At 33.9% G+C, this 25,462-nt stretch overlaps 3 protein-coding genes and 2 long non-coding RNA genes across 6 annotated transcripts; 2 read left to right on the top strand and 3 right to left on the bottom strand.

Moving 5' to 3' along the window:
- Nucleotides 1–1,146: 1,146 nt before the first annotated feature.
- On the bottom strand, nt 1,147–2,584 carry LOC108732732. Its single transcript, XR_003230985.1, has 2 exons — nt 1,914–2,584; nt 1,147–1,235 (listed from the first exon to the last, which is right to left on the bottom strand). It is a non-coding gene; the product is annotated as an uncharacterized LOC108732732 (long non-coding RNA).
- Nucleotides 2,585–4,290: 1,706 nt separating this feature from the next.
- On the bottom strand, nt 4,291–7,217 carry LOC112904257 (extracellular serine/threonine protein kinase four-jointed-like). The gene has a single exon (XM_025973848.1). The coding sequence runs from the start codon at nt 5,791–5,793 to the stop codon at nt 4,291–4,293; it is 1,503 nt and encodes a 500-aa protein (XP_025829633.1). The 5' UTR covers nt 5,794–7,217.
- A 4,377-nt stretch (nt 7,218–11,594) lies between these two features.
- Nucleotides 11,595–12,712, bottom strand: LOC108732761. The gene is made up of 3 exons (XR_001937139.1): nt 12,625–12,712; nt 12,059–12,268; nt 11,595–11,989 (listed from the first exon to the last, which is right to left on the bottom strand). It is a non-coding gene; the product is annotated as an uncharacterized LOC108732761 (long non-coding RNA).
- Nucleotides 12,711–25,426, top strand: LOC108732760 (TPPP family protein CG45057). 2 transcript variants are annotated; one of them, XM_018463719.2, is made up of 3 exons: nt 12,711–12,953; nt 23,243–23,732; nt 24,278–24,457. In XM_018463719.2, the coding sequence occupies exons 2-3, from the start codon at nt 23,253–23,255 to the stop codon at nt 24,455–24,457; spliced, it is 660 nt and encodes a 219-aa protein (XP_018319221.1). In that variant the 5' UTR covers nt 12,711–12,953; nt 23,243–23,252. The 2 variants fall into 2 exon arrangements, with proteins under 2 accessions (XP_018319221.1, XP_025829622.1); XM_025973837.1 differs by lacking the exon at nt 12,711–12,953 and having other exon boundaries at nt 23,253–23,732; nt 24,278–25,426.
- Nucleotides 20,394–22,575, top strand: LOC108732759 (CAAX prenyl protease 1 homolog). Its single transcript, XM_018463716.2, has 2 exons — nt 20,394–21,247; nt 21,312–22,575. The coding sequence occupies exons 1-2, from the start codon at nt 21,122–21,124 to the stop codon at nt 22,482–22,484; spliced, it is 1,299 nt and encodes a 432-aa protein (XP_018319218.1). The 5' UTR covers nt 20,394–21,121; the 3' UTR covers nt 22,485–22,575.
- Nucleotides 25,427–25,462: the final 36 nt, after the last annotated feature.

Raw genomic sequence — 25,462 nt, 5'->3', positions numbered from 1 at the left:
GTATTTATTTACTAATCAATAGTATTTACTTAAATTTTACTGTAAACTACTGTTTTAATTCCAAAAATAAGACATTGATGAATATAAATGTATGATATTAACAATTATTACAAAATATATAGAAAATTCTGGTGGAGGCTTTAATTGAGTTATAATTCAGAGTTCATGAAAGTAGATTGATAAATTTTAATCATTCAATTATTTTGGTCGGGTAGATGCAGTTAGAAATATTGACATACTTTTTTTTATAGTGAATTAAACTACTGTTTGCACTACAATATATAGACAACCCAACATACAAAAAATACTACAATTCTAATATTTTTACTGTAAAAAAAATTAGAAAACAAGCTTTCTCATAATCTCAAAATTTGTTACTATTAAGTGTACTATTTTCGAATAAACCACAAAATTTTACGTAATTTATTAATTAGTAATATTTTTAAAGGTATCTTGCTCTAATGTTTGCTCAAAGTTTTTGTTTGGATTTGGCATTTAGCTATCAATTAATGACATTTAATTAATGTGTATTATAAACTATCGTTTTAATGTCAAAAACAAGAAATTCATGAAGCTAAATAAATATCGTTAAGTAATTTTTACTGAAAATATTGGTGGAGGCGCCGGGAAAATTTCAATTAAATTGCATTTATTGGATTTATATTACGACTTTATTTAGATGAAAAAATGGTTGAAGGTATTCGGTTATCAACTCGCCACTAGTATATATTCTGTCTATGTAGCTTTGTTTTGATTTTTTTTTCTTAAAATAAATTCACGATAATAATAGACAACTTTGATGATTCTTCTTGAAAATATTTCTAAGATACGCAGTTGTTTGAGACAGCAAAGTTTCTGGAGCCAATAAATCCTCTTAGTTAATCAATAAGAATGTCTATGAATGACCGTGAACAGAATAAATAAATATTTTAGGCATATATTTCACTTATTTTCACGAATCAATAGCATTGTTACTAAACATTAATAACATATTTCCTAGCTATTTCATCATTTGGATATTTTAATTATATATTTAGGTTTATTTCACTTTTTTGTGGATTGAATAAAATTTATAATTTTTTATAATATTGTAATGTTCATCAGCGTCACTAGTCGTGTCCTCTGTGACTTCGTTTCCCTTTTTTCTTTTTTTTGCTGTCTTTCTTTGACTTTACAGGATTATCCATTACGAGATAATGGTGTTCTGTAGGCCTTGCTCCGCAATCAACAAATTGCTAAAATGGATTTTTTTTCAAGTAGAATAAATAAAAACATTTGTTTCACTGTTTTGTAGCTCCCTCAGAAGGTTACAGTGAATTTTGGTTATTATTACTTTAATTATTATGATTATTATTATAATGCTAAGAAAATTATGTTCTTTCGATTTATAAANATGACTTGTAGCGATATAAAACAGAGGATAACTTAAGGTTGATTCGCCGTCTGTAAAAAGAAGTCACTTCTATGTTCGCGAAAGGTTAATTTAGAAATTCGAAAAAGGTTGTTAAAGGTGTATGTCTGGAGCACGGCGCTGTACGGGTGCGAAACATGGATAGTGGACGCGGCGGAAAAGGTTATTTGCTTTCGAAATGTGGTGTTACAGACGAATTATGAGGATACCGTGGATAAAGAAGGTTAGAAATGAAGAGGTATTAGAAAGAATTGAAAAACAGAGGACTTTATGAAAATCAATAAGAAATAGGCGAGATAGGATGGTAGAACACCTTCTCAGGCATGACGGTCTAATTAGAGAGACATATTAGAGGCAGAAACAAGAGTTAGGAGGAGTAGAGGTAGTCCTAGATTTGATTCACAAATATAGTAGTTAAGGATGTGAGATGTTCTAGTTTTGGGGAAATGCGAAAATTATGACCTTTTGATGAAATAGTAGAAAGTAAATGAACAATATTTACTGCTGCGAATTTAAATCCAGGTAGTCCACACGACGTTAGTTTATGAATTATGTCACCAATTGACATATCTTTACATGCAGCAACTTCTTTGATAAATCTCAAGAAATCAAAGAAATCGATTGCGTCTGACCTAAAAAATTAAAGAATTATCAATTACAGGTTAACATTTATGAAATTAGTATATTACGTAAGATAAGCAACTGAAATTATAAATAAAGATTCTCATTAGGCAATAAATCAATTATTTTTTTTGTGGATTACTTAAATCCATAAAATTACTGTTAAGTTTGCTAGAAGTTAATCCTGGTGATACAAACAAAAAGGTTTGACTTGATTACGTTTTCCTAGTTGTTAAAAGCATCCAAAAGGCACTTAACTTTTTCAATTTTTTACATTATTTAATTGCTGAAAAGAGGGATTTTAAAGGAACATGTCTATTCTTATTTATATACGTATATATTGATTAAACCATCTTCGGTATAAGATATAAACAGCCCTAATGAGCGCCTCTCTTCTTATGATCTCGCTTCACTTATGAAGCCTGCGTGAAAATAGCCAAAGCAGGAAAAATAAGCGAAAAGTGATAGGTAATCAAGGGAGTATCCTTGAATACACACAGGTAAATGAGCAAAAAGCTTCAAAAGCCAAGCCCATGAATGTAGTTAAAGCTAATTAAATGGGGAAATAATCGATAATTTGCCTTTCAGAATTCCCNCGTTAAAGAAAAACTAATAGATATTGTATGTTAATGTAGTGCAAAATTAATAAAAGAGGCCATATCCCAAATGGTTGATAAATTTATTTACTTATAATAGTAGGTGTAAATGTAAAAGAATCCTTTTCCTCTGCTACTATACGTACAAGGTTTTACTTAGCCTAGTAAAATTAGACGGTATCATAGCGAGGATCCAAAGAAATTTTCAGGCTATTTCCTGAGTATAGAACCAAAAAATCACTCGAAATTCTTCGGGGTGGCATTGAAATAGGGGTAGTTTCCTATTTATTTTCGTTTTTGGATTTTTTTTCCGACATGTACACATCAATATTCTCTACAACTTTGCCTCATAAAATTTTCTTTATAATTTTTATATTTTACGCTCCAGTGTTCATTATATGAAAGAAATTTACTTATTACCCCTTCTGGGTTTTGTGCAATAGGGATGACTTTTTTATCTTATTTGTACTTAATAAAACTCGCTACTACTTACCCTTATGGAAAACAAAATTTCCGAAAACAAAAATAAATAAGAAACCATCCACATTTCAATACGATCCCGACGGATTTCTAGTGTGATTTTTTGGCTCCATTACTCAAGAGACAGCCCTTTATCGACCCTGAAAAAATCAGACTCTTGGCAATTTTTTCTTTTGAAAAATGATATTTTTATTGGTCTAACTATAGGTACTGGGACGACATACAGGTAAGGCAAGAAGTTTACCGCACATAGAAATTACACATTTTTTTTGTGTCGCATAAGCAAAAATTCATAATTGGGTGAATATGTTGAATCACCTCTATTTGAAAATATCAATTTAATTCTAAACAATTTACTTATATCATATGAGCATGCTCGTCGTTTGGATCTACCTAACCCTTTATTCATGTCGAGAGGCCGAGTTGATATGCCGTACGATCACATACAACTCATTTCAAACGGTTAGAGACTGGAGATATTCAGGTTTCCTCAAGGTCACATTTATAACTGTTTGAAATGAGTTGTAAAACTAATTTTTCTGTTCTTCGGTAACAGGAATTTTTCTGGATAAAAAGTACCCTATGTCCTTTTCTCTACCCCTGACACTGTGTGTGCAAAATTTCATAATAATCGGTTGAGTAGTTATGGTGTGAAATTGTAACAAACAAACTCATTCGCATTGATGCCACCCTTGGATGATTGTATGTAGTAGAAAATCCTTATACTACTTTTTTTTTGGATTTTGTTGCGTGATGTGACGATGTAAAAAATATTACAATCGTCGGTGTACTGCTGTACCACATAGAAAAACTTCTCGAAGGACCAGTGCACTCGATGGCAAAAAAACACACACAGAAATAAAAATAACTATATTTAACTTGCTACAAGTGCACACTATAGGGTTACGGATAACTTGTAAAATATTGATTGTTTGAATTGTGTCGATTGATAATGTTCTATGATGATATCGATTATGTTGATTAATGATCTATTGATTATTATGTTCTATATGTCGATTGCTGATATTCTATCTAAATGATTATGATAATATGCTATTCGTTTGAATGATCTACTATATGATTTTTATAATATGCTCGATTTACTAAAGTTCTTAATATATAAATCGTCATCCCTACTACGAAATGAGCCAGCCGAAACTGGTTCAAGCTGTACAGCTATTGTTAGGGTGGTGACCTTACCAACCCTGGAAATACCGAATGGTACTGATTTCGGGACAGACAATACATCGTATACGTTTCTTTGGTACCTGCACAACAATAGTGCAGGAATTGAACATAATTTGGAAATGTTGCTGAAGGCAGATNCAGAGTTGGTAGCACGTCTTTCACTTGAGCGTTGTTCTGTTTCTCGAAAATCCGTCTCATCAACGTACCGATGTTTCTCTTCTCTTTCAGTTCGCGAATGATGTTTGTCGTTTGCTTACGAAATATGCACAGATTGTCGAGCAGTAGCGAGTGGTATATTTCGTATTTTTTCAATAGTCTGTAGCCGTGTAACAAACCGGATTCGTTATCGAGGAATAGGAGGAGATCGCTGTCTAACTTCTTTGCGAGATTATGGGCCGGCGCGTCCATTATATTCACGTTCCATTGATAGTTGTAGAGGTTGTTCACGATCCGGTCCAGGTTGGCGGTCAGATAATCGAAAATAATCAAATCGGACCATTGAGCGAGTTCGACCAACTTCTTCAGTGACACGTCCTCGTCCAATATTTCGTTCTTTGTCATATTATGAACGTCGTACTTGTTAAGGTGACGCTCCGCCGGCTTAAACACTGGCGGTATTGTTGCCGAGTCCAAGTTTCCGATGAACTGAGTGAGTACAATGGGCTTGTTCGAATTCCATTGTGCCGCGGCGATGTCTTTCGCCAGGTTCTGCCAAAGCGACGATTTCAAGTCTACCACGCTGACAGTTGACGGGGCCAGGTTTGGTAATTTCAATATTTGCGCTAGATAGAAACTGAAAAGTTCCCCTTGGATCTGGTCGATGTTCTGGCGATATCTCACGCATCCCTGGGTTCCGTCTTGGAACACGACCATGCGATTCTGCATCCTTCCGCATCCTGCCTGGAGCTTTACCGCTACGCCGTTTTGGACGTAGTTCGTCCACAGTTCGTGCTTCTTCTTGCCGTAACCTTCCGGCAAAGCTTTTTCCACCTTGGATCCCCAGTATATCCCGTCTTCGACAAGGTCTTGGCTTAAACGGACGAACGATTGCCTGTCAATGAACGAAACTGTAGGATATTCGTTGTAGTCCTGTTTTATCGAACGTTTATCACTATTGCTAGACTTATTTAAATTATTTTTAAAACCGTAACTATTGTTCAGGAATATCGTCCGTATCGCGGAGGGGCTTGGCAGAAAATGGCCTGTTGATTTGCTATTATTAGTATGAGTCCTGTGGGAGCGCTGCAAGCACAGCACGGGTATCAAGATTCCTACCGACAGACCTATCAGGAACGCAAGGAAAACACTCACGATGCAAAAGTTCCTGAAGAACGGCCGGGCCTTCGGTTGGTTTTTCAGTTCGGTGTAGCACAAAAAGGCACAGTTTTTTTCGGTGAAATTGGTGTAAGCGGACATCGTGGGCAGCTTGAGTCGTACGATTAATTTGAATAAACGTAGCAGGCGGCGTTTTCTTCGTCCCGTTGAGTCATTACTCATTGGACGAACGAGGTGTCGCACGAATTAAGTTGTGTAGTCGAATGTTTATAAAACAATGCATAATGTGTCTTTAAATATTGTCGTACAAGCAGCTCGCCGTGTCGTGGTTTTGTTCTTGTTTCAGCTGAGCCTGTTTATGTAAATTCATTTGTCGGTCTAAGCACTTTATTCAATGTTCCCCGGTCGCAGAAACGGCCATAATTAAACCCGTTCCCGACTACAGCATGTTAACATCGTGTTTTTCGTCTTTTTGCGCCGTTTTTACGGACTCGGATTTATTCGATTAGTTTTCGCGACAAATTTGTCGCGCGTATACGTACGTACAATTGGACCTTTTCTTTTATTATTATCGCTTTTTATTTTATGCGATCGGCAACGCTTACGACGGTCCGGAAACAGTACGAGCGGGCAAATTTTATCGATGTTTCTATTTATTATAACAGTTATCCCCGCGAGCGGACGGAGATTTATACACTCGACCAATTAATTTGACTAATTCGTTTTGTCAGCTGGCTTTTCCTGTACGCAGGTTCCTCGCAGTGGAGGATCGCCGACGATTTGCCACGGCCGATCAACTCAGCTGCGCTCTCAAGGCCCAACAGCTATTTTCTGAACATTTATCTTCACTAAATTTCATACCGGTATCGTTCGTAAACCTCCACCGACAAAATTATTCACACCTCAGGGTTCCGGGAAAACGTCGTGTCAAAATCACTTTCCGCGCACACACGGACCAGAACGGCGTCAAAACAGTTTTCGAAACGAAATTTCGTCGTCTACAGTAAGTTTTATCAGTATCGCTCCGGATCCCAGCCCTTTGATGAACGAATTCCGTGACGCCAAGCAGATATTACAATAGATACAGACTTCTTTCTCTTCTTGGCGCTTGAGTTTTACCGGTTCTGCAACGATATTGGATCATGCGGCAGTTTACAACATTCCACACTCTTTTTCTCCTAGTGCATCACAACTAATACCAGATGAAACTCTATCCGTGCATGGGTCCACTGTCCAAAAGAGTATCATTTGACAGTCGGATAGAACTATACTATATATAAGCACTCGACTGACAACGAATCAAATTGAGTCTCGGATTTTTCTATAGATACACCAAACTACGTTCGTAGGTTATTGTGAACCGGCATCGACAGGGCACAGACTTAATTTTATACACAATACAAAACGGGATTGAAAAACGAGAACGAAACACAGAGGTCGTATATATGGTACGTCCGAACCGTACGTCGGTCGACTTGAAACTGAATGCTGAAGTCGACAGTCGACTGTGTTCGACTGGCAGAAGCTGAAAGAGACTCGACAATAGGCGAGAGCGGGACGGTGGACATACCTGACATATTTGGCGAGAACGAGATGGTCGTAGGGGATTTCGTTGTCTGTGAAACAGGGACGGAATGCGCGCCGTAGGATGGGACAGAGATGGGAGAGAAAGCTCCGCGTGTTGCTCTGGAGAAGACGGTGGAACAGGTAGGTGGTGGTATGGTGTGGTGTATATGTGTGCCCCTTTGTGTATATGGTATTTTTGAAGGACGACATAAAGCTCGTTGTTTGTTCTATAACAAAATAATTGTTGACCGAGGCAGCGTCAAGTGTTGGATTCGATGTGCAGCGAAAGTACCGAACGGTGGGGAAGTTTCTGGGAATACGGTATCGGGAACTCATGGGAAATACGAACTTTGGTGGTGGTCGGTGAGAGAGAGGTCCCCTGCGACTTGACAGTACCACGTCCGGATGAATCACTTGGGATGATAAATAGGTTTTAAAAATGCTGGACGTGTGTATTGGTCGGTTCGACCAGAAGATCGATTTCTTTTCTTTAACAGACCAAATGGATCACAAACAGTCACGTTTCTTCTGTGATACTATTACAGGGATGGCATTAATAATTGATATTTCCTGTGATGTTAACTCTTGTGAAGATTATTCCTGAAATCAGTTCCTTTCTTCTAAATCGTCCCCAAGGAACCTTTAATATTAACAACTATTGGAAGATGATGGAGATGAAATACTAAAGCGGCTGATTTTCGGTATATACGAAGTCAGATAACTCAGGACGGAAGGAGCAGTAGAGATATAAAATAGAGGGTAACGCAGGGTTGAGGCATCTTCAACAAAAAGTAGTAACATGTCCGGTGGGCGCGGTGGAAAAGGAAAAGTTAGAAGCGTGGAAATTAATAAGAAACAGACGAGATAGGTTGATAGAACACTTTCTAGTTACAGACATATTAGAAGCAGGAATAGGAGTTAAAAGGAGTAGAGGTAGACTATTGTTCACAAATATAGTAGTTAAGGATGTGGGATGTTCTAGTTTTGGGGAAATGCGAAAATTATGACCTTTTGATGAAATAGTAGAAAGTAAATGAACAATATTTACTGCTGCGAATTTAAATCCAGGTAGTCCACACGACGTTAGTTTATGAATTATGTCACCAATTGACATATCTTTACATGCAGCAACTTCTTTGATAAATCTCAAGAAATCAAAGAAATCGATTGCGTCTGACCTAAAAAATTAAAGAATTATCAATTACAGGTTAACATTTATGAAATTAGTATATTACGTAAGATAAGCAACTGAAATTATAAATAAAGATTCTCATTAGGCAATAAATCAATTATTTTTTTTGTGGATTACTTAAATCCATAAAATTACTGTTAAGTTTGCTAGAAGTTAATCCTGGTGATACAAACAAAAAGGTTTGACTTGATTACGTTTTCCTAGTTGTTAAAAGCATCCAAAAGGCACTTAACTTTTTCAATTTTTTACATTATTTAATTGCTGAAAAGAGGGATTTTAAAGGAACATGTCTATTCTTATTTATATACGTATATATTGATTAAACCATCTTCGGTATAAGATATAAACAGCCCTAATGAGCGCCTCTCTTCTTATGATCTCGCTTCACTTATGAAGCCTGCGTGAAAATAGCCAAAGCAGGAAAAATAAGCGAAAAGTGATAGGTAATCAAGGGAGTATCCTTGAATACACACAGGTAAATGAGCAAAAAGCTTCAAAAGCCAAGCCCATGAATGTAGTTAAAGCTAATTAAATGGGGAAATAATCGATAATTTGCCTTTCAGAATTCCCCAAATATTTGATATTGTGTTAGTAAGAGCCTCAAAGGGATCACTTCGCAATAACAAAACTTAATTAAGTTCAAGTGTACTACTGATTAACGAAGATTAATGAATTATATGCCATATGAAGTGGACGAAAGTGGGTAGATTTCTTTTGCAAACAATATTGTAAAAATTACATTAATACCATGTTATAATTTATTACCACATCAATTTGTATAACTGAAGTTGCAATATTGCACTGCAAATGCTAGGCCCAAGTGCATACTAGTAATGTTTTTTAAATTTTAAGCGAATCAATTGAAGTAATAGGAAACAAAAAGGTGAAAGAGGGAATTTATATTAAATAGAAAAACAAAAATTTGGTGTATTGTATTATGGATTAAACTCAAAACTCAATTTGGGAATGTACAGTTTGATTTTGGAATAAATTGATTTCGCCTTCCTAAATTGACCCTAACATACAGCAATATCATGTTTCTTTAAATACGCACTTGTATTTCAGAAAATAAATTCCTGTATCACTTGAGGTTAGATGTGTACCATCTATGAGCCCAGCATATTTGAACCATTTGTCACAACCGTTTAGGGTGATTTTTTTCCCTTCATGAAGGGGATCGTCAAACAGAGCGAATTCCTGAAAATGTTCTTCAAGAACTTTCAAATTTTCCATTAATTTTACAAGAATTTTGAACGAATCAAGACAAACGATTACAATTTTTTTACATATGTATGTTAACGCAAAAGTCAAAAACTGGACACAGGGTAACTACGATTGCGATAAATATATAGTACAGTCATATTGTCGTAAAATGAGGGGGTTCAATGGGTAATAGGTATCCCAAATTGATGTATTAAAGGTTGCACTGAAAAATCCATGGTGGTGAATAAGATTTTGAAATTGATTTAGTATCTTGATTCCTGTTGGTAGGTAGGTAGGAAAAAAGTGTGAGAACGAAAAATTATTGTCCCAGGCTCGAACAGTTTATAATAGTTTGGTTCCAATAAGATAGAGGGCGTCTAAGTTTCCAATAATCAGTCTGTCTAAATTTTGATATTGAAGAAGCGCTTTTAGCAAAAATCTTTAGGAAAATGTAGAAATTATAAACTTCCAGGGCCGGACTGGCTCGGGGTGCAGGGGTGCAAATGCACCCTGGGCCAAATGACTCAATAAATGTGAAAAAAAGAGAAATTAAAAAAAATTAATAAATTTTTAAAACAAGACCAAAAACAAACTTCTTAAATTTATTTAAAAACGAGTGCTGTTAAAATTTGTGCACTTTCCCTTCTAAACCAGACCATTTGCTTACATCGGACCCCGGGCCAAAATCTTCAGTCCGGCTCTGTAAACCTCGAAAAGGCTTATAAATAATATTGGAATTGCTAATAACCTATCTTAAGAATCTTTTGAGTTACAGTTAATAATTAATAAGCGAATTTTCTGATTTTATTTATTATTAAGATGTATCAAAACCAACTTGGAAGTAAGCCCTTTCAACCCCTAAAAATCACTTATTCCAAATTCACCCTTTAGATATAGATAGTAATAAGTTTTTTTGTTATTACATAAAATATTATTTATTGTGTACGAAATAGTTTTCCCAAAATCTTTTTTTCTGCTTTAATTATTCATCGACTGGATTATTTTAGTCGAAATTACTGGTACAGCAAGTAAAAAAGATACGAAAAAACTAAACCAATTATTTCGGAGATTGGATGAGCAACACACACTGAATAATTTATGAAGTTAGGACTAAAAAAATATTTACACGAAAGGGTAAGACTCCATAAGCAATTGTGACTGGGAGAATTAAGAATCCAAGTGGGGATGATTTTGGGAACATTTTCATAGAAACAAAGACTATCGCAAGCAATTGTACCTAAGTTAGGCCAGGATGCTACAAACAGGCATTTTAATTGTTTTTCTCGCAGCACCAAGAATAATAGACTAATTGGTTGACCTCAATGAACGTTAATTAAGGAACATGTTCACCGCACATGTACTATACATATGCATAGTACATAAGTACCTATTTTTAATATGTTTTTGATATGTATATCGTGACGATTAGTCAAGACGACTTTAATAGGAGGTATCCGATTTAGATCCGGTGTATTTCCGGCGGATTCGGCACATTTTTTAGTATCCGGCCGATTACCGGCTAATGAACCCTCTCGTTGAAAATCCGTCAATCAAGAATTCAAATTTCATTGAATTGGTGATTTAGGTCGTTGGGGAGGGTGATGTTTAATAGAGGGCTTGCCAGAACGAATATATAAACCATTAATCGCAGTGATGCCAGGTACCAAGCAAAATTACTATCCAGTGCATTACTAAATTAAATGTTGGTAGCATTATGACTAGAGGAGGGTGCTTGAAAAAAAAATAAGTTTGGAATTTGGATATTAGGATTACTGATAATGAACATAATTGTACAGAGCGGCATGGCCTAGAGGTCTAGACCATTGCTTAGCATTCGGGAGGACGCCGGTTCGATTCCGGGTCCGTTTTTCTGTGGTTTTCTTGGATCACTTAGGCAAATGCTGAGGCAGTAATATTCCACAGATAATATTTCATTCTCTTCTGTCTTCATTTCGTCCGTCTCATCTTTCTCACCCGAACCACCACCCACCCATTCCCACGATTCCTGAAAGCTGGCTGAAGAGGGCCTTCCGCCCTACCTTCCGGCATAGTCCGGAGGGACTGCCCGCCCACCAGCATTACTGGCTAGTGGGAATGAAACACCCAAAAGTTTTTAGTTTTTTGAACATAATTGTAACGCAGTTAAAACAGTTCCGTGTACTCGTTTTTATAGCTCTTGACTTACTTCCCTCGGTTTTGTCATTCCAAGTAATAAACATTCAATTTTATCTTACGTAACCGGTTTACTTTATCGATATTGAAAAGAGGTAGCCATTATTATTTGGTCTTCTAAATCTGATTTTACCAGGAACTCTAACTTTGGACCTATATTCCTTCCAATATTTTCAAATTGTTCTGAGCAAAACTTAAAAATCCAACCACTCTTTTTCATGATTCCTTCTGAAAAGGGACTTCCGCCCTATCCTCCGGCATAAGCAGTCCCTCCGCTCGCCCAAACTGCCAAATTTTATATTTTTATTGATGATGATGATGTTCATAATTTAAATTATCTTATTTGTTGCCTACCTACAGCTACCCTATGAGATATTGACAATAATCTGAAAATAATCGGCACGGTAGTCCATATACCATGGAAAACTGCATCAAAATCCGTTCAGTGAGTTTCCATTTGTTTTAACAATTTCCAACATACATTTCGTTTATCGGTATTAGATAAGACGGCGTATTTATCTTGAAAATGTAGTAAACAAGTTACTATTTATTATTTACCTAAAACTAAGCCAGATTTTCTGTTTTGACATGCATACATAGGTACTTATCCTAGATATCGTTATAAACAAAAAACTTTCGATTAGCTGATAATAAAATTTCTCTAGAAGAAACTTTATTATGCATTTAAAAAAAAGAATTAGTCTGTCTTTTACAATACACTTTGCGTATTTAACAGTTTTATACATATGAATTGTTTTTGAAACGGAAAAATCTATATCATGCTGTTATGGATCGATTACTTCCTATGATTGCGAGTAAGTGGTAAAAAACAATTCAATAATTTTGGAATGATGCCAAGAACATGTTACATTATATGTACATGTCTTAATACAAATTTTGATAATGAAATACTGCATCACCTAAGCAATATTCCATTGGTATTTTTCGTATTCTCAGTATCTCCTATTGAATGGCTATTGGAGTGCGCAGTTGCTCGCAGAAAGCCACCAGGAAGGCAACGTTTAGTACGTTTTTCACTTTCACGCGCGCTTGAAGGAAAATCTTTCGTTCGTCAGTTTGTTGTTTTCGTTGCCACAAAAATATTCGTGACAAAGTTCCACCACGCCGAGCCATTACTAGATATTGGTTCAAGTGATCAATTTCTATCTGGAAACAGAACTATTAAATACTGATAGCCATTCAGGAGTCGTGCAAGTTAATACTTTAAATACTTGTAAACAGTTTAAAGGTAAGATGTTTTCAGTTCACATAATAGTCGTTTGGGCGTCAATTTGTCTAAAATTGCCACGCGACTAGAATAACTTATGATCACGCAAAGCAAAAATAAATATAAGTATAGATAGGAAAACGCTAAGGTAACAAACGAAAACATCGACAAACACACATATATCAATGAAAACTTTTGTTGGTGTCAATGAAAGTGAAAACACTGCAAATATGAAAATATTTATATTGCCTACTTTATGGCATACTATACACGACAATACACTTTTTAAAATGACGTCATCTCGTTATCCCTCACCAATGAAACTCCCGAAAAAGTTTCATTACTAAATCGTCTTTATCTTTTTTTGTTGTTAATTGCATAGAAGCGAAAACTATTCTGTTTATTACAGATAATTTGGTGTGTCATAAAATGGATTTATTTTTAAAGGTCGCAGCTAGAACGCGTTGGATTTTATTTTTAGCGGTGATCTATCTCTTCCTTTACTCCTCTATATAATATTAGAGGGTCACTGCAGATTTGGTAGACCTAGTAATCGATTTTTGGCCTGCGCATGCTACCCTTGGGACGGGGTAGTCTTTTGATTTACTTAAAGTGACGTAAATCTACTACATCACAAATTCCATACAGTTGCAATGCGGATAAAAAGTTCTAAAATTGTTGCTGACACGATCGGGTAATTTTTCTGCTTTTAATCTCCGATATAGGTACCTACTATGTACTGTATAGAGATAACTAATTCATAAACAGCGTTAGAGGTAACTTGCCAAGGTGCATTTTATCAGTTTACTTTCTTAATAATAAATAAGATAATGTTCGTTATTTTAAAGTTTATAAATCCAAAGGATTTTTGTTAGGTATTTTATGAGACGCTGACATATTTGTGTTTTGTTTTCGAATTTATTATAAAAATACGTGAATTACACCAGTTATAACCACAATTACATCTACGTGATATACACTAGAAGCGAATTAGTGATACCTATTATAGTACTTACATATAAATAATCAAGAAAAGGCGCCATTATCTTTTAAACAATATGATATCATCAGGAAAATTCGTATCGTAATATCTTCAGCCATCTATTCATATAAATAATCCTAACAAATATTACAACCGATCATCAAGAAACTTTGTACACCCATTACCAGGGGTACAAAAAAGGACGTATGGTACTAAGTTACATTTTATCCAGAACTAAATACTGTTCCCGAGAGATAGAAAAATTAGTTTTATGTGGTGGTTGATGAACTTTGACAAACGTATTTGGGACATCAACGTGAGCGAAGGCTAGGGGAAAAACTATCATGAAATTTTGAACACATGTTATCAGAGGTACAAAAAAAGACATAGGGTATACTTTATCCAGAAAAGAAATACTGTTCCCGAGAGATAGAAAAATTAGTTTTATGTGATCGTCGATGAGCTTTGACACGTGTTTAGAACATTAAAGCTACGGGTAGAACCTAGTAAAGTCAACGTCAAGTCGAATAAACGCATTTAAAACCAATTTTAAAATTAGGGAATAGGCAAGTCCAATAAATGCATTTAAAACCAATTTTAAAATTGGGGAGTGATAAAAAACTGCTTGAAGAGATTACGCCACCTCGTCAATTCCGTCTGATCCGTGTGGTCCTCTTTGAACTTTTTAGTTTAAGTTGGTGCAAGTAGGCAAATTACTCTTGTCGATTTTCATAAATATTCTACTAGAGGTGGACCTAGATTAGATTACTGTTCACAAATAATTAAGTAAGTGGGTTGTTTTAGTTTTAGGAAAATGCGAAGATTAGCTCAGGATAGGAAAGAGTGGAGGTACCTACGTGTCCAACCAGTCTTAGGACTGACGACTTTCTGATAATGATTCTAATAATATTTGAAATAGAATGAAAGTGTTTAAATACGTTTTGCAAATACTTTTAAGGGTGTCTCAAAATTTAACATGTGTATTCCACTATTAGGTATAAACCGAAGCTTCGAAACAAAGTGCTTTATTCTGTAACTAGTGACTCGCCCCAGTTTCGCGCGGGTGCAATGCTGATACTAAATATATTTTTGTTTTGTTTAGATTAATATCGAAAAGGGGAAATCTTCAAAAGATACCTCCTGAACATACTAAATATACTACAGAATGTCTTTATATACAACATTCACAGTGTTTTTGTCATTAGACAATAGAAAACCGGCCTTCCGGCCGGTACCGCCGCAACCACTTTGTCCCTGCATTTTAAGTCTGTAATATCTTCGAAAATATTCATTTAAATTACATGTTGTAAAGGGCCATATTGATCTATATTAAATGCACGATGTATTTAAAAGTACTTAATTGGATAAGAATTAATGCTGTATTGCCTACAATCGCTTCGTAAATAAGTCATTATTTCTCATAAAAAGTAAAGGATAAAAATGGTTATTGTGGGTTATCCCTAAGAGATAGACATATACCATCGCGGACTTTTTTGTAGACCCTTTTAAGATGTACAATATTGTAGTACATTATTTTGATCTATCTCGTAGGGTTCAGCCAGCGTTTGCAATGTAAGCGCAAAAAATGTGTTTATTTACGACATCACATTAGAAACCTCTAAAATTATCAGCGTTTCCCTATTATATTATGCATGTATTATACATAGAAACCTTCCTCTTGAATCACTCAATCTTTTAAAAAACCGCATCAAAATCCGTTGCGTAGTTTTAAAGATCTAAGCATACATAGGGACAGACAGCGGGAAAGCGACTTTGTTTTATACCATGTAGTGATGTTTAAACACAAGAAAATGGATAACATGTAAATTGAGTTGATTTGATGCAATTGTTCCTTTTTTGCATGTATGCAGTCATCCAGTTTGAAATGTAAATCAAATTTTTATTGAATTACGTCTGATGTATATGCAGGTAGGTACAGAAAAAAAAACATGAGCCTTTTCTGCCATTTACATTTATTTACAGAAGATTAAACACGTCGAAGTTTTAAATCTAAACAGATTATCGTTAAAAAAGAGTCAGTTTACAGTGACCTACATTTATCCCCTTAATTTAATTAGCACAATGTCTTCTTTTCAGTTACTCGTTAGCAAACCTTTTAGAGTTTCTATTTGCTACACCTTGTAGGTATTTGTGAAACAGAAATTCAGGCAACGACTTTCCCACACAAGTATGAATAACAAATACTTTATACTTTTTCAGAACTTTGTATTAAAATTTTATTTAAAGTTTTCATTAGGTATCGACCCCTTCATATCATCTATATACAATCAAGAATTTCTCTGAAATTGTTATTCATAGAACAAAAATACGAATAAGATTAATACATGCTTACATAAATTTAAACTAATTATTTTCTTTATTTAAGAATGTTTGGGATGTATGTCAAAATGTTACAAGACAAATAAAAATTTGGAAAAACGTTCCTCATTCAATTCTAAAACTCCTGTAAAAATTACAAATCGATTCACTAAACCGTTAAAAAGTTATTGAAATTTTAAAAAATTGTAATTTTACACGTCATTTTATGGAGATTCGTTAACCGAACAGATTAAATTTATTTTTATTAACAGAAAAAAAGCTACCAGAAATTTCAAACTTTTATAATAAGTAACTTGAACTCTGGAGAATCACTTTAGCGTAAGGTTATTCAAATTCACTAAATGGTTATCGAGGAAAAAATGAAAAATTAGCTGAAAATCTCGTTTTTACTTGATAATATAATGATAATATTTATAATTGTCTGAAATAAATGCAATTTTAAAGTTTTAATTATTATTTAAACATATTAAAAAGTTTTACGCTCATTATTAATAGAGATTGAAACTAAATATTTTTTTGTTTCGAAGTTGAAATCAAGGCATATTCACTGCCAAAAGTCAGTTAAAAATTTTCCATATTATTCGTTATTTCTTATTTTATTCAAAGTTTTCGGTCAAATTCCAAATTTTCTCTCAAACCATATACGTTTCTTTTTAGTATAGATAGTATTTATTTACCTCATGATATGCTGCAAAACCTAATTAATCACGAATTTCTAATTTTATGTACTCTATTCTCCGATTGTACCTCCCAAACATCCTTAATATCTCTTCGTCAAAATAAGTACCTAATAATTGAAAAGTATCGATAGTTAACAAAATGATAACAACACGACTGGGTAGTGTTGGATTTCCTTCGAGAAGGACATATAACAAGTAAAACCCCTCTACATCAGGCAGTTTTAATACCATTAAGGGTCCTCTACCAGTCCTCATAACATCTGGAATTTTATGAGATTAACCAAACCTTGGCAAAATTTTATTATAAACAAATACAATATTTCTTAAAGTTTTTGCTATGTTGTCAGTTGCATTTCACTTAACGTTTCGAGAGTTACTCGCTCTCTTCTACAGAAGGCTGTCCGAAACTCCTTAACTTCTTCAAACGGAAGATATGCAATTAATTCGAAAAGTAAAATTAATGTAAATCATGTTGCACATCATTGCTATTTATAGAGGTACATAATTGTTGTACACAACAGCTAGCGCACCTTGAAAATTTAAAGATTGCTATTATGCACTTGTAAAGTTGACTCTGATATATAATACCTGGTTTTGGTAAACTATACTCAAAAGTAGATATTTTTCGAATGTCTTTTTATAAAATAAAATATACAATAACTAATAACGACAGCAAATATGTTACATTTTGTGTAATAAAAACATAGAAACAAATATCAGGAATTATTTTGTTGTCAGCTCATTTTAGGCTTCTTATCAGTTTTTAAAATAATTCTGATTATTTCAGTTTAAATGAAGTTAGTTGAAAGTCGAAACATTCCTATATATAGCAGTGACGTACTCTGTAATTTATGTTTAACGCGTATTGTTAAAGTGGACTAATTTTGTCCATCGTCAGCTTCTAGGGTTTGACCCTTGAAAGTGAAAATTTTGGTAGTATCACCGATCACCTAAATAGATAATCTAAAATATTGGATCTATATTGTTTTCCGGGTTCAATGTCATGGTTCATAAGTTCCAAATTGATATCAGCACCTGTCAAATCACAACTTATCGTACCTTTAGTAAGGCACTATGAAATTCAATGAATTAAGACAAAACAGTCCGCAAAACAATATTGATATACGCCAGCTGTGTAAAACTGTAAATTACAAGATACTGTGGTGTGCTCATGAATGCGTATAATCCAAAATTCTTAAAAAGCGATTCGAAAAACTTCATTTATTAGATGAACACAAAGCTAAATAAACTATGGATTCCATTTCTTTCTCTTATTACAACGTGTAAAATATCAGAAACGAAATAGGGTTGTAAGTATTTTGATACAAAATGATTGATGTTGATTTTACATAAATAAAACTATTTGCAACCCTATTTTAACTCTGATCTTTCATGCAAAACAAACTATTTTGGCATCAGTGTCTTTTTCTAATTAAAACGAGTGACAAAGGCAAATAAGGAAGCATACAGAAAAATTATTTGTTGCTGACTTGAAGAAATTATAACATAAAGATAGAAAAACTATATCTCAATCACTTCAAAGAGGAAAATATGAGTGATACTTATTCTTTACAGCTAGTGATATAGTGTAAATACCACTATTAGTTTATGAAAACTCCAATATTTAAAAAATGAACAAATGCTTGCAAGGTTTTCTTAAAAAATATTTTATAGATACTTATGTAAATGTAGAAAATTAAATAGGTACTACAAAAAGTATTTATTTGAAAAAAGTGTTTTGAAAATACGTATCTTACATTTAACATTTAAAATACAAAATGGAAATTTAAAAAACAAAAAAGTATTTGCATTTTGCATTTAAATACTTTTAAAAAAACAACCAGAGATGTGTATCTGGTTACTATTCATATAATTTCATGTATGGCACTAAACACTATACATTTTGTCAGGCACTTGACCAACATAATTTACAATATTTTGCAGTTCATTGGTAACAGTGTATAGCAAGTCATCAAAAATTTTTAATGAGCAAAAAGAATTAATATTCCGTAAAAAACTACACAAACATACACGGTTTGGAAACCATGTGACCATGGCGTCAATTTTATTATGTCATCGTTGTACATAATATCACAATCTATCTGACTAATAATAACACCATATTCAAACTACCGGAGTCCAAGGTTACTTCTTCGGTAAACTGCGAATACCATTTGCTAACACTAATATTTATTTTAGGCAAACTGTCTAATGCCTGAATCCTACATTACATAATCATAATACAGTTTGTTCCTTCGCCATCACTTTTAGGTGTATCTATCAGTTTGTTTTTAACAAATGGAAATTGGTATTTGTTCACGTTGGTGTAAAATAGTACTTTTATTATGGTTTGGTAAATGGGTCATACCTTCCCGGGGAGGACCGTGAATATGGGGGGCCCAATGCTAACAGTACCTTACTAATCACCATTTTGTAAAAAAACTATTTTCTTTAATGATAGGAAAAAAATAGGACAATTGTTTGTAGTTCTCTCTTATATAAATTACAAACCATTCACATAATTTTTTTATTTTCTAAATTCACAATATTATTCATCACCTTGAATGGGAGCTGGGGCCCTTTATTTTCACGGGACCATTAGAGCTGCAGCCCAAAAAAAAAATTAAAACAAGAAAAGAAAAGAGTTAAGCAATCTTGATCAAAATATGAAGTATGACAATTGCTGCACTTTTAAAATAAAAATGTATACATAAATGCTATTTATTACATTCTAAGATAAATAAACTAAAAAATAGAAAAGATAATAAAATCCTTATCATTTCCGTCTACTTAGGGAATACTTATTGATTTTCGGGTATCTTGTGTGACAGTATGAAGGAGTTACGAACTTATTAATTCTTTTTTCCTTTTTCTTTTTTTTTTTTTATTTTGCATGTGAATGAGGAAATGTCATCTTTCATGAAGCCTTATAAACGAATCGGTAATTTCTTAATAAAAACAACATTAAAAATGGTGGTTAATTTGATATTGATGTGAAAATTCATTTTCAATTTTCCATCCTCTACAAACTACCTCAAGCTAATGAGAGAATTTTTCTTTGTTGCTGTTGTCACACCCCCGCAGGAAATCGAACCCCGGATCTGACTAATTATTGTAACAAAGCAAAGCTTCCCTATTCTTATTGACTAATTTTAAATCAAACCAAGAAATTACGTAATTAATGTAAACATGATAGGCATTTTCTTTAATTAAATTATACAATGTGGATGCGTGGGTTGGAACAAATTCTTTTAAAATTCGGGGATTTATTTTTTGGAAAAACGTTCGGACTCGTAGATCTTTATTTTTGGCTGCGGATTTTTGAATGGTAAACTCATGTATTCTTTCAAATTTGGGAAAACAGCGAGCTTTGAACAAATACATTTAAAATTGAAGGGTTTGGTTTTTGGAAATTTATTAAACAATAGAACAACAAATGATTTAATTATATTTTAATAGGCAAGCGATCTTGAAGATCTCATAACACTTTAAGATTAAGGTTTGCGACTAGATTTGTTGTATTTCAGTTCTAATTCTGTTCTTCAATTCTTCAATATATTTTCCGGTTTATTGAAGTAGACTTAGATTTCAGATAATCACATATATAAAAATCTACTTGGGTCAGGTCTGAAGATCTAACTGGTCGTTAGATAACGCTTCTCCTTCCGATTCATCTATTTTGGAAAATATCGTTAGGGTAATCTCATACTAAGTATACGCGAATAGTGTGGGGATGCTCCATCCGGTTGGAACCATACTGAATATCTGCTGGTATGTTTGGGTTCTCAGCATTTGGGTAAAACACAATTAATCTGGGTATTATACAATATTGAAATTGGTCGGAGTACATGAAGCATAGTTAAAATTCCATGCAAAATTTAAAAATGTAAAAAAAAAACATAGGTGCTTCCATTTGAAAATATAGTCGGTGGTAGTTGCTTATTTTTGAGCCACCCTGTGTACCATGAAAAACCCGTAGTCAAAAATAAAGACCGACGTATCCGAGCGTTTTCTCAAAAAACAAATCCCTGAATTTTAAATTAATTTGTTCCAATTTTAGTTTTATTATAATCAAATGTGCAGTATGTTATGACGAAAATAAACAAAAGTTAATTTGTCAATTTTCAAATAAATAATTTGAATTAGAACACGGCAAAGAATCGTAACCTATTGGTTTTTGGAAATGGATGACAGATATGTCACCCTGGTCGAAAAATTTTTTGTCGAAGGCTAATCCTAAAAGTGTGGCATCATGCATACTATCGGGCATTTGGTTGGATTACATCTGGGAAACGTATCTTTGCTTCAGACAAGTTCGTTGTGGTCAACTTTTTTTCTCACTTGAAATTATGATACAACGAAAACTTTCTGTTTTAGTTCAGTTTGACACGTAGTGCAAAAGAAATGCCTCGGAACATCGCGGAAATAACGACTCCCGAAATCTACACCTTGTCACGACTGTATCATATGGATCAAATGAAATTGGGCTTTGCAAAAGATTTGTTCGCATTGACCGTCAGTACTGCTATTATCCGTCATGGTATTCTGGCTAAAGTCTGGGCGCTCTCTGAAAGAATAACACCCTTCAGGGGTGAAATTGGTACAACATGGATGTGGTCTGTAATCTTCACGACCGGCAGCACTTTTATATACCTTCCGTTCACTCTTTACGAAACGTTTGTTCTGGAAAACAAATACGGATTCAATAACATCCCATTCGAGATCTTCCTCACAGATATAATAATCACGCTCATCTTTCTCCACATTCTCAATCTTCCCGCATATGCAGTTTTTATAAGTCTAGTCAAGTTAAGTGGCGACAAAGTGGGATTGGTCCTTTGGCTTTTGTCAACCCTTGCTCTTTTGGGTTTGACTGCCACTTTTCCGACCTTGATTGATCCAATGGATGGTTCGTTTACACCGTTGCCCGAAGGAAAACTAAAAGATGACATAGAACAATTGGCTCGCACAGTAGGGTTCCCGCTGGGTGGGATCTATATTAAAGACAGTTCACAACGAACGAGTCACGCGAACGCATATTTCGCAGGCATGTTTGGTTCAAAGCGCATAGTTCTCTATGACACTCTTCTTACTATTTGCACTCCTAACGAAATTCTAGCGATCTTATGTCACGAATTCGGTCATTGGAAACATAAGCATATTGCAGCGAGGATCGTAGCTTTTCAGATTTATCTCATTCTAACAATTTCTATGTATTCGTGGACGTATCGGTGGCCAACTTTATATCAGGCTATGGGATTCCCCATTGGTGTAGAACCTGTCTTGATAGGTCTTATGGTTCTTACCAGTCTTGTTATGGTCCCTATCAACTCGATAGCCACATGCCTTTTGAACACATTAAGCAGACATCAAGAATACCAAGCTGATCAGTTTGCAGTTCAATTCGGAAAAGCAAATGATCTAATTGGAGCGCTCAAGCAACTGCATAAGGGAAATTTGGCAGATTTGGTTTACGATCCCCTTTATGTCAGCTGGTATCATTCTCATCCCCCCATTGCAGAAAGAATCGAAGCTTTAAGGCAGAAATAATAGAAAATGTTTAACTAAATTTTAATTTCTTTTTGGAATGGTGTAAAAATTAATGTGAATTTGTCGAAGAGAATAAATATTCTTTTGAGTATTTTGTTTTATCTTAATTACATCTTAATTTTGGAAAATCGCTACACTTATAAATAACCACTATTTTATTTACGGTGTGTTTCTTTGTTTATCGTACAAATTATTTAGATGGCGTCTTTATTGCCTGATTCATCGTCTCTGAACTATTAGTTTGGACCTTTATCAGTCTAGTTTATGTTATGCGAACAGATCTTTTAAAATTTAACCGTAGAGAGCGAAATGATAATTCGAAGATAGTACAGATAAAATTATATATTAAATGGTCAACTGACTTTAATATGAATGTTGGCAGAAGAATTGTACAACTTGAATTATTATTTTTCTTAACCAACTCCATACAACAGACGTCCCCACTTTTCGTAAATTGTAATGTCACTGATTGTGTTGTACCTATCAAAAGACGAAAAGTCGGTTGTTGGTTATTATATAGAATTAACGTTTGCTAACGATGCTACATTTTAGGATTACGTATGCTCCAACAAGGTCCACTTGTGTGGATATCTACTTGCTGAAAACGAATCCCGGTGTAGCCAACCTCAACGTGATAGGCACGTTAGCTTAATCGAATAAAATAATACAGACCACTTCGAATTATTTTATTATTCTTGATTGATTGAATCCAACTGTTTAGAATAAATTTTGAACCGTATTTGTGTTTTACTTTCCAGATTTTACATCATGTCCGTTGAAAGTTGTCCAATACCTCCTACCTCTGAAATTGAAAAACTTAGATTAGAAAACGGCGATGTCAATAAACCCCCGTCACCAGCGAACGGAGTTTCGGCAGGCGATGCTCCATCAACCCCTACAAAGGCCAACGGAACTCCAACTCACACCCAGTCACCTGGATCTCCGGCATCGAGTGCATTTAAAGAAGTTTTTAGAGCATTCTCGAAATTCGGTGATACCAAATCTGATGGCCGATTGATTACTCTGTCCCAAAGTGACAAATGGATGAAACAAGCAAAGGTTATCGATGGTAAAAAAATCACCACCACCGATACTGGCATTTATTTCAAAAAACTGAAGCAACTCAAGGTCCCTTTTTCCGATTACAGCAAGTTCTTGGAAGATTTAGCCAAGAGCAAAAAAGTTGATCTTGAAGAAATGAAACACAAAATGGCCAATTGTGGACAACCAGGTTTCTCTGGAGTTGGGGTAAATTTCTTCTTTTTTTTATCGATCATAAATTCGTACCTACGGGATGATGCTTGACCCAGAAGTATCTACTTTTCCATGCGTGCGTTTTTCATAGCCTCTTTTTACGGAAATAGTTTGATATATATAAAAAAATACGTATTTGATAAACTAAAAATCAAGATATATTAGCTGGAAACAGGCGATAAAACATTTTTGTGAAAGTACTAAAATCAAAATTATACTTCTAAAAGTATAGTTTCTAGACGTTTCTCTGAGTTTTATAAGTATTGAGTAATTTTGTTTATTAAAAACGTTTGAAGTATATATTCGATTTTAGAGAAACTGAGAACCATAAAATTCGCCATTTTTAGTTATGTATTGTTATTAAATCCATCTCAAATACGCCATATTACTTTAAATATAAAGGACCAAGTAGATAAATGTAATGACTAATTTACTGATGATTATTTAACGCGTTTCTTGTAGGTAAACAACGTTTTGCTTATTTTATTTCTACTTTAAACTGTTGTGGCTGTTGAATGAAATGTTTTATGCTTTTATAGCAAGTTAAAGCCAGCAGTACCGTTGACAGACTTACGGATGCTTCGAAATACACCGGTTCACACAAACAGCGTTTCGACGAGACAGGTAAAGGAAAAGGAATAGCAGGAAGGAAGGATCTCGTAGATGAGTCAGGATACGTTGCTGGATACAAAAACAAAGATACATTTGACAAGAAGTAAACGTAAAAAAATATTGTCAGTCGGGATTATTTTTAAGTTAATCGATATTATTATCGATATTTTTTGACTTCCGGATATTTATTTTTACAACAACAAGAATGCAATAACAATTATCTAGGCACATAATTTGACGTTGAAAAACGTTTAAAAATTTTTTTTAACAGAAATTCATATCTCTTATTTAATATGTACCTATACAAGGCCTTTTCAGTAACAGTTCACAGAAATTTTACGCTTATTTACTACCAATAGGTACGTAAAATACACAGGAAAAACTATTTAGTATGGAAGTTTTTCATATTTTTAATAATTGATTTAAATGCGTCTTTTGTTAGTGCCATTTGACTTCAATCAACAACTTAACATGTAATAAGTTGAAATAAGTTTTTTCAAGATAACTGATAAATATATTATGATAGTTATTCGTATTCACTGACTTTAATTATAATTAGATGGAATGGTAGAAGTACTACACGTAATGCTTGATTTTGATTGTGGGTGGAGTTCTCTTGTAGGAATAATATTTGAATTAGTTAGGTAAGGTTAGACGACGTTTTCTTAATGTTGTATATGTTGGAGCCTTAACAGAATTCACAAAATTCGTAATCTTCCTTTAACTTTTGAGAAGTATCTTACATTTCTATTTATGAATACATGTATAAAACGTATATATTTGTACGCCATTTTTAAGATGAACGAAATAATTAATTTCTATATTTATGGAAACTTGTAAACCTATTGATAATTATCTATACAATATTTCTTGCAATAACATCATTGATAAGTGGAATACACGTTTTGTTAATGAGTATTTAAGTATTTACGTTACTTAAAGACTTTTGATAGTTATTGTTCCTTTTTATTGAAATTTTCTATTTTGTTGAACGTTACTGATGGTTATTATTTGATTATTATATTGCGTTGTTAAAGATATTAAATTTTTTACACTATAAACTATGTATATCCTTATTTCTTTAATTGCCCTTGTATTTTGTTTTATTATTA

This window comes from Agrilus planipennis, unplaced genomic scaffold (genome assembly GCF_000699045.2).
Source record: "Agrilus planipennis isolate EAB-ADULT unplaced genomic scaffold, Apla_2.0 scaffold61, whole genome shotgun sequence".
In the NCBI taxonomy this organism is placed as follows: Eukaryota; Metazoa; Arthropoda; class Insecta; order Coleoptera; family Buprestidae; genus Agrilus; species Agrilus planipennis.
The sequence above is the reverse complement of the archived record's forward strand: the minus strand, read 5'-3'. Positions and strand labels throughout refer to the sequence as shown.